Source organism: Macaca mulatta, chromosome 5 (genome assembly GCF_049350105.2).
Source record: "Macaca mulatta isolate MMU2019108-1 chromosome 5, T2T-MMU8v2.0, whole genome shotgun sequence".
Taxonomy (NCBI): domain Eukaryota; kingdom Metazoa; phylum Chordata; class Mammalia; order Primates; family Cercopithecidae; genus Macaca; species Macaca mulatta.
Genome location: NC_133410.1, coordinates 1,972,747 through 1,981,382, shown reverse-complemented (window position 1 = coordinate 1,981,382; position 8,636 = coordinate 1,972,747). Strand labels below are relative to the sequence as shown.

Below are 8,636 nucleotides of genomic sequence, written 5' to 3'. Positions count from 1 at the left end.
GGATTACAACCATGAGCACCTGGTTCTACAACACCTCTCTGACTAGTTGCAGGACTTTAGCAACTACAGTTGGGACCTTGTGTCAGGTCAGAGCCAGCCCCAGGGCGTGGAACTCACCTGCACACCAGGGCGTGCAGGGCGGCAGGGCTGGGACTGGTGACAGCCAGGCAAGCGCAGTGTCCAGGCAGGAGAAGAGGTCCCCAGGCTCCTCGACCGCCCACAGGGCACCCGCTCAGCCACGACTCCCCCTCCATGGCCCAGTCCTGGCCTCACTTCCGTAGAGGCCCTGGCTAGGCCCCCCGCCTCCCAGGCCCCGGTTCCCGCGCACCCCGCGACCTGGCCCCAGCCAGGCTCTTCAGATTTTGCAGCTCGAGGTCCCTCGGAGGGAAGAAAGCGAGGCCTGGGTGCTGCGCCCCCCACTTCCTCCTGCCGCCCCCGCAGCCCCCGTTCTGCACAGGGACTTCCCCGGGGTCGGGACCACCCAGAGCAGGGCGCGCAGCCATTGCTGCCCACTCACTCCAGCTTTGGCTAAAGAAACAGTTTTGTGCTAAAATAGCACTTCTTTTTTTAATTATGAAAATGGCAGGAAATTAAAACCCACAGCAGCAGAAGGAAGAAAATAAAAGTTCTTCCTAGACCCTGTGCCTGCAGCGACGACTTTGGGGAGCGCGTTGGGCCACTTCTTCCCTGGAATGGCGACCGTCTTTGGCAGCCTGAGTTAGGGACTGACCAGGGACAGCCAGAGTGCCACCCCAGCCAGTCTGGGACAGCCACACAGGATGGAGGCTGCCTCCCCTTCTGCCAGCCAGCCAGATGTTGTACTATTTTTTATTGGAATAATTTTAGATTTACTGACAAGCTGCGAGGATCATAGACAGCCCCCCAACCTGGTTTCCCCGAATGGTAACATCTTACATTTCCAGGGTAGCTTTGTGGAAACCAACACTGGTCCCTTACTATTAACTGATCACCAGGGTTTATTCAGAGTTCACCAGTTTTCCCACAAATGTAGAAGGATCTAAAAAGCAAATGTGGCTGGGCACAGTAGCTCCCACTGCTGTAATCCCAGCACTCTGGGAGACCCAGGCAGGTGGACGGCTTGAACCCAAGTTGAAGACCAACCCGGGCAACATAGGGAGACCTCATCTCTACAAAAATTTTAAAATTAGCCGAGCATGGTGGCATATGCCTGTAGTCCTAGCTACTCCAGAGGCCGAGGCTGGAGGATTGCTTGAGCCTGGGAGTTCAAGGCTGCAGTGAGCTATGATCACACCACTGCACTCCAGCCTGGGTGACAGAGACTCTGTCTCAAAAAATAAAAAATAAAAAGCAAATCTAGGTGCAGCAAACCACCATGGCGCATGTTTACCTACGTAACAAACTTGCATGTTCTGCACATGCATCCTGGAACTTAAAGTACAATAAAACTAAAGAAAAAAAAAAGAAAATCTATATGCAGAAGATGGAGCCCAGCCAGAGCGCTAGTGTGCAGCACCCCACTGAACTGGGGGCAGTAGCACAGCTGGAATCTGTGGGGAAGGCCCTGGAGGGGAAAGTGTTTGCAGGGAAGCCTGAGATATCACACTGTCCTTGGCTGAGGAGTGGGCTGCACCTGCTCAGGATGAGGCCACCTGGACTTAACAGGAAGCAAGCTGCCATAGAAACTCTGGCCCAGCCTGCATGGAGAGACCTCATTCTAACCTCACTGATGTCCCTCATGAATGCTTTGGTACCTGGCTCCAAACCCGTCTCAGCTCACAGGCTTGGTATGCAGCTGAGACACCAGGACCCATGCCCTGGGAACTGGGATGGTGTCCTAGAGCAAATTCTCTAGGCACAGCCTGTCTTGGTTATCTATTGCTGAAAATGGATTATCCTCAGTTCTTCCCCATGTGTGCCTCTCTATCTGAGTGTCCTCGTGACCTGGCAGCTGGCTGTTCCCAGAGTGGAAATCCAAAAGGGACCAGGGAGCCTGTAATCCCAGCATTTTGGGAGGCCGAGGTAGGTGAATTGCTTGAGCCCTAGAGTTCAAGACCAGCCTGGGCAATGTGGCGAGACCCCATCTCTACAAAAAATACATAAATTAAGCAGGCATGGTGGCCGTGTGCCTATAGTCCTAGGTACTCTAGAGGCTAAGGTGGGAGGATCCCTTGAGCCCAGGAGGTGGAGGCTGCAGTGAACTGCGATTTTGCACCACTGCACTCCAGCCTGGGCAACCGAGCGGGACCCTATCTTAAAAAAAAGTGGGTTCCATTGATTCTAATAAAAAAATTAAAAAAAAAAAAACCGGCCGGGCGCGGTGGCTCACACCTGTAATCCCAGCACTTTGGGAGGCCGAGACGGGCGGATCACGAGGTCAGATCGAGACCATCCTGGCTAGCACGGTGAAACCCCATCTCTACTAAAAAATACAAAAAACTAGCCGGGCGAGGTGGCGGGCGCCTGTAGTCCCAGCTACTCGGGAGGCTGAGGCAGGAGAATGGCATAAACCTGGGAGGCGGAGCTTGCAGTGAGCTGAGATCCAGCCACTGCACTCCAGCCTGGGTGACAGAGCGAGACTCCGTCTCAAAAAAAAAAAAAAAAAAACCAACAAATTTAGGTCAACATGGTGCCTCTTGCCTAATCCCAGCATTTCTTTGGGAAGCTGAGGCAGGAGGCTCACTTGAGGCCAGGAATTAAAGACCACCCTGGGCAACATAGTGAGACCCTGTCTCTACAAAAAATTAAATAACTAGCTAGGCATGGTGGCACATGCTTGTGGTCCCAGCTACTCAAGGAGGCTGAGGCAGGAAGATTGCTTGAGCCCAGAGGTCAAGACTGTGGTGAACCGTGATCATACCACTGCACCCCAGACTGGGCAACATAGTAAGGCCCTGTTTCAAAAATATATATATATATACAAATGCACAGCCCTCCCATGTCCCAACCCAAAGCCACCACTTTTTTTTTTTTTTTTTTTTTGAGATGGAGTGTAGCTATGTCTCAAAAAGTGTAACGTAGTATACCGTACGTGTACACTGGAGTGTACTGGCACAATCTCACTGCAACCTCCATCTCCCAGGTTCAAGCAATTCTCCTGCCTCAGCCTCCCAAGCAGCTGGGATTACAGGCACGCACCACCCCGCCCAGCTATTTTTTTGTATTTTTAGTAGAGACGGGGTTTCACCATGTTGGCCAGGATGGTCTCAATCTCCTGATCTCGTGATCAGCCCACCTCAGCCTCCCAAAGTGCTGGGATTACAGGTGTGAGCCACCGTGCTTGGCCCAAAGTCACCACTTTGATGTGCAGGTGGTTCCTCAGTGGGGTGAGAGGAGGCTGGAGGCTGGAGGCTGACCTCCGCTTCTGCTGCATGCACCTGGCGAAAGTTTCTCCCAGCTGCAGGAAGGTGACCTGGTATCCAAGGTTTTTCTCCCGTGCTGTCACCCTTGCCCCTGCCATCACCAGTAAGTGCAAGCACCCTTGGTGTGTGGAGCATCCCACTCTCGTCAGCTTACTTGCTCTGGTACCTGGCTCCAAACCCCTCTCAGCCCGCAGGCCAGTGATCCTGCTATCTTCTGCTGCCTCCCACTGCCCCCTCCTGTTCTTCCCTTTCCCTCTCCTCAGTTTACATTCCTGGGACAAGCCTCATAGTCTCTTGCAAACATCCTTGACTCTCTTCTTTCATCATACTTCCCAGCAAACTCCCAATCTGGGCAAATGCAACTCTGGCTGCTTTGCACCAGAGCATGGGTCAAGTACAGCACACAGCCCTTCTTTCTCTAGTTCACTAACTGGTTCCCTAACCTCCCTGACTAGATCCCTAACTTCCTCCCTAACTAGATCCCTAAACCCAACTAGGTCCCAATCCCAACTAGTTCCCTAACCTCCCTGACTAGTCCCTAACCCCCTCCTTAACTGGATCCCTAACCCCCTCCCTGACTGGGTCCCTAACCCCCTCCCTAACTACATCCGTAACCTCCCTAATGCGGCTGTGTGCTACCTGGACTTCCTGCCCTGTTTCTCTACTCTGTCACTTGTATACACATGAGTGACTATGGAAGGTTATGCGTGATTTGTGAGGTACATAGGGAGAAGGAAAAGGAAGTTTCCCAAACCAAAAAAAAAAGAGACAGCGAGAGAGAAAGGCTGAAAACAGTGCTTGCTATTAAACCCTGCACCATGGTTCTGTGACCTTGTTCTGCTGCATATGGAGATGTGGGACTGGAAGGCCTCATTCCAGCCTTAAGAGTACACAGTCAGCTGGCTGGATGCCAGATTTCTACTTATTTCTTTTGACCTAGTTTTTTTTTTTTTTGAGACAGAATCTCACTCTGTCACCAGGCCGAAGTGCAGTGACGCAATCTCGGCTCACTGTAACCTCCGACTCCCTGGTTAAAGCAATTCTCCTGCCTCAGCCTCCCGAGTAGCTGGGATTACAGGGATGCACCCTAATAATCCCCAGCTAATTTTTGTATGTTTAGTAGAGACAGGGTTTCACCATGTTGGCCAGGATGGGCGCGATCTCCTGATCACGTGATCAGCCTGCCTCGGCCTCCCAAAGTGCTGGGATTACAGGTGTGAGTCACTGCGCCTGACCACGGCTATTTTAATTGTTGAAAATTAATTTATCTAAGATCCCACCCTGCCTGGGCTGCACAAGCATGGCAGACAGCACCTGCCTGTGTGAGTCCTGCTACTGTCTCTCCACTGCCAGGCTTTCCTTGTCCTGGTCCAGGGATGGTGGTTCTCTCCACTGCCAGGCTTTCCTTGTCCTGGTCCAGGGATGGTGGTTCTCTCCGCTGCCAGGCTTTCCTTGTCCTGGTCCAGGGATGGTGGTTCTCTCCGCTGCCAGGCTTTCCTTGTCCTGGTCCAGGGATGGTGGTTCATCCCAACTGCAGGCAAGGGCGTGTTCCACATTTCCTCACACCTGGCACTTTGGGCAGGGTGGAGGCTGCGGGGAGGGCTTCCCCCCTCGTCCAGTGTCCTTCAAAGTCCTGTAAACAGACACTAGCACAGATGGGGCAGTCACCACCTCCTGCTTGGCCTTGTCAGGACACCTGGGACCCCACGGCATCAACAGGAGGAGCCCTGTTTCTCCCCTCCCTGGGGTCTCCCTCCCTAGCTAGCATCGGGCAGGGTCATCTGGTGCTCAGGACCAATGTCCCGACCAGGACTAGGACAGTGTCCTACAGCTGAGCCATAAAAAGTCCAGTTCTTTCTGAGCCTGACCAACTGTCCACTCCAGCTCAGGCCTGACCCTGGGTGGGGAGACAAGGACTATCCTTCTGTATCCCCCTTTTGTCTCCTGAGGGATGTGTGGAAACGGGGCCCCTTCACGTCTGTTGGCAGCACAGGCCTAGGTTCAGGCCTAGTTGTGCTTAAACTCAGTCTGCATTTGATGTCTGCGGTGCCCACTGACCAGTGTGGACACAGGGACTTACAAACGGCTTCAGAGTGCCCTGCACTAAACAATGTCCCCTTCTCCCACCTGAGATGGGGAATCCAAGCGCATCCAGGCCCAGTACCTGGCAGTTCCTGTTTGGGAAAACCACCCAGGCAAGCAGGCTAAACCCAAGTTTTCCTGATAGGTGAGGACCGACTGCACGGACAGCAGGGGCGGAGGGGACCCTGGGGAGGGAGCCTCCTAGGGAGATGTGCCATTCAACCAGCCTCTCAAGACTGGGGAGCTGGCTGGCATCTGGCGTTTCACACCCCATGTGCTCCAGGGAACAGAGATGCTGAGTGTGCACTACAAAACCCTCCCCAGGCAGTGTCCTGAGGTGCCGCGGAGAAGCAGGAGGCAGGTTACATCCCTGAACAAGACAGAGGGCAGGGCAAATGCCGTGCTGGGGATCTCCTAGCTGGAGATCTCGACCAGCTGGGCCCCCAGCGCCGCAGGTCCCCATATTTCTCACTGTCTGCTTTCTCTGCCCCAACTCAGGGATCCTCATCTTAGGGAAGGAAGGGGAAGGTGGGGCTCAGAGGTCACGGTCTGCTAGGAGGCTGCACGGTCTCTCTTCCCTGGACTAGTCAGGTTGGCTGTTAAAATGGGCTGCGGGGAGGCTCTTGGGAGACAGCGCATGAGCGGTCCGCGAGCCCAGCCCAGCTCTGGCGGGAATTCTGGAGACTCCGAGCCAGGTCCTTGGTGTCCTGGCCTTCGGCTGTTCCTTCTTGGACTGGGAGGTGGAGCGGACGGGGTTTGGCCCAGGTTAGGAAACCTGGCGCCCTTGCGGCGCCCGGGACCCCAGGGGCTGCTTGGGCCAGAGCGAAACGAGGGGTCCCCCCGCGCCCACGCAGGACCCACGTCCATCCCTCCCGCTCAGACGGGAGGACGCGGTGTGCCGGGGTTGGCGGTGGTGTACTGGCTGCGCCGCCGCCCAGCCTAGTGCCCTCGCCTCCAGGGGCCGGCATGGCCCTGTCCTTCGGGGCAGGACCCTGCGCTCCCGTCCCCCTAGTGGTGGCCGGGGACCCCCGACGCCGAGCAGCGCCGTATCTGGGGAGGGCCGCCTGGTACGCAGGGAAAAGGCACTCAGGGCTGCGCGCGCCGGAGTGCAAACCTCCGAAAGTAGAGCCACAGAGCAGGGGAGACCGGCGAGGGACCGCGGCCGAGGGCGACAAGGGCGCCTCTCCATCCCCAGCGTCCCCTGACTTGCCCTTGGAGCCCCAAGCTCTCAGCCGTTTTCTACTCGTGGGTGCAGGACTTAGTCCCAGAAAAGTTCCGGACACACCCGGTGTTGCCGCCGCCCGGAGACGAAAAGACAATACCCGCGCAAGCGCGGCCGACTCCCTCAGCTCCTGCGCCGCCACGCTGCAAACGGTGGCGTCCACGGTACGACGGGAACCAGGATACAGCGAGCCCCGGAAGCCCACTGCTCCGGTGCCGGTGCACGCCGGGAGCGGTAGTCCGCGCCTCAGGGTAGTCCGCCGCCCCGGTGCACGCCGGGATCGGTAGTCCGCGCCCCAGAGTGCAGGCCGTCCCGGTGCACGCCGGAACCGGTAGTCCGCGGTGGTGCGGTCCGCCCCTCACCTGGCCGGCGGCGGGCGCTGAGGGGCCCAATGGGAGCTGCGGCCTGGCCGCCCCGCCCTGCGCCTCTGGACGTCTGTGCTGGGACAAGGCCGCCGCCGGTGCCGGGTCCTTGAGCTGAGCGCCGCCAGTCCGAGGCCAGCCGCCGCCGTCAGCCGTCCGCACGGGCCGGGCCTGAGGCGCCGCCGGGACGGCATAGAGACGCGGCAGCCGCGGAGAAGGAGAAGGAGGCAGCTCGGGAGGCCTGAGCGGCCGCCGCGCCCGGGCACATGGCGTCCATCTTACTGAGGAGCTGCCGCGGCCGGACACCCGCCCGCCTCCCTCCGCCGTCTCGGGTCACCGCCCCGCGGGGTAAGCGGCCGGCGCCCAGGGCGGGGCCGGCTCCGGGCTGGTGGGTCGGGAGCGCGGACGACCCTCGGGTTCGGGCTGGTTGTCGCGTGATGCGGGGTCCCGGCGGTCCCGGCCTCCGGAGCCCCTGTGGGCCGGTGGGGGCCCCGAATCTCGTCGCAGGCTGGACCGCCAGCGCCGGGCGGAGCCGCTGGGCCTCTGCCTGGTGCTGTGACCTTAAGCGCCCGGGTCCCCGCGGGTCATTGCCTCCGAGACAGGCTTGGGAAAGTTCTGAAGGGCTGGGCAGCCCTGGCGCGTCCTGCGCGAGTAAGCTCCGTGGAACGTGTGGTCCACGCACGAGGTCGGCCGTGCCCTTAAGTCACGTTTGGGGTCCCGGAGACGAGACTGGATGGGCCGGGCAGACACCGGCGAGCAGGACCTGCTGGGCCGCGGGAGCCTTCCTGGTCCGTCACCCATGAGGTGATGCCAGCACCCACAGACCCCTGTGGTGTGATTAGGCCACGACCTGCACCCGGGGACACGCGGACTCCGGAGCCCTGAGGGTCCTCAGGGTGCGTGGCCTTAGCCACCCTAACCTAAGGTGCTGCCTGGAGTGAATGCTCTTCCAGGGTGTGCCCACATCCTCCTTCTCTATCATTAACCAGCTTATCTGAGTTTATGTCCTTATTTGTAAAATTGGAATAAACATAAAACTTGCTAAGGGGGACTCAAAGTAATTAGTGTAGTGGTGCGAATTGCACCTCCAACTCCTGGGCTCAAGCTGTCCTTCTGCCTCAGCTTCCCAAGTTGTTAATTGTGCCACACAACACCCAGCTAATTTTTTTTTTTTTTTTGGTAATTTTTTTGTAGAGACAGGTCTCGATATGTTGCCCAGCCTGGTCTTGAACTCCAAGGCTCAAGTGATCCTCCTGCTTTGGCCTCCCGAAGTGCTGGGATTACAGGAGCCACCATGCCCAGACACCCAGCTTCAATTCTTGTCTCTGTTCCCCACCCCCAGAGAGAGAGATTGAAGTTGCCCTGAATGTATCCTCCCAATTCTTGTGTTTTTTTTTTGTTTTTTTTTTTTGTTTTTGGAGACAGTGTCTCGATCTGTTGCTCAGGCTAAAGTGCAGTGGTGTGATCTTGGCTTACAGCAACCCCCACCTCCTGGGTTCAAGTGATTCTCCTGCCTCAGCCTCCTGAGTTGCTGGAATTACAGGCACCCACCACCACGACTGGCTAATTTTTGTATTTTTAGTAGAGACGGTTTTCCTGGTGTTGGCCAGGCTGGTCTCGAACTCCTGA

At 57.1% G+C, this 8,636-nt stretch overlaps 2 protein-coding genes across 8 annotated transcripts in view; one reads left to right on the top strand and one right to left on the bottom strand.

The window, feature by feature from the left end:
- Positions 1-4,124: 4,124 nt before the first annotated feature.
- Positions 4,125-7,201, bottom strand: LOC144341044 (uncharacterized). The gene is made up of 3 exons (XM_078002756.1): positions 7,093-7,201; positions 4,827-7,002; positions 4,125-4,733 (listed from the first exon to the last, which is right to left on the bottom strand). The coding sequence occupies exons 1-2, from the start codon at positions 7,199-7,201 to the stop codon at positions 6,023-6,025; spliced, it is 1,089 nt and encodes a 362-aa protein (XP_077858882.1). The 3' UTR covers positions 4,125-4,733; positions 4,827-6,022.
- The window catches only part of LETM1 (leucine zipper and EF-hand containing transmembrane protein 1), a 43,626-nt gene continuing 42,051 nt past the window's right edge, over positions 7,062-8,636 (top strand). For all 7 annotated transcript variants that reach the window (XR_013417667.1, XR_013417668.1, XM_015137855.3 and 4 more), the window contains exon 1: positions 7,062-7,355. Coding sequence is in view for 3 of the 7 variants with exons in the window: in XM_015137855.3 (XP_014993341.2) it covers positions 7,274-7,355 (82 nt within the window). In the remaining 4 variants the exon portion in view is untranslated. The remainder of the gene's footprint in view (positions 7,356-8,636) is intronic.

Coding starts and splice junctions, on each gene's coding strand:
- LOC144341044 (XM_078002756.1), bottom strand. CDS start 7,201: ATGCCGTCCCGGCGGCGCCTCAGGCCCGGCCCGTGCGGACGGCTGACG. Junction 7,003..7,092: donor CCGGCACCGGCGGCGGCCTT/GTCCCAGCACAG, acceptor CGGCCAGGTGAG/GGGCGGACCGCACCACCGCG.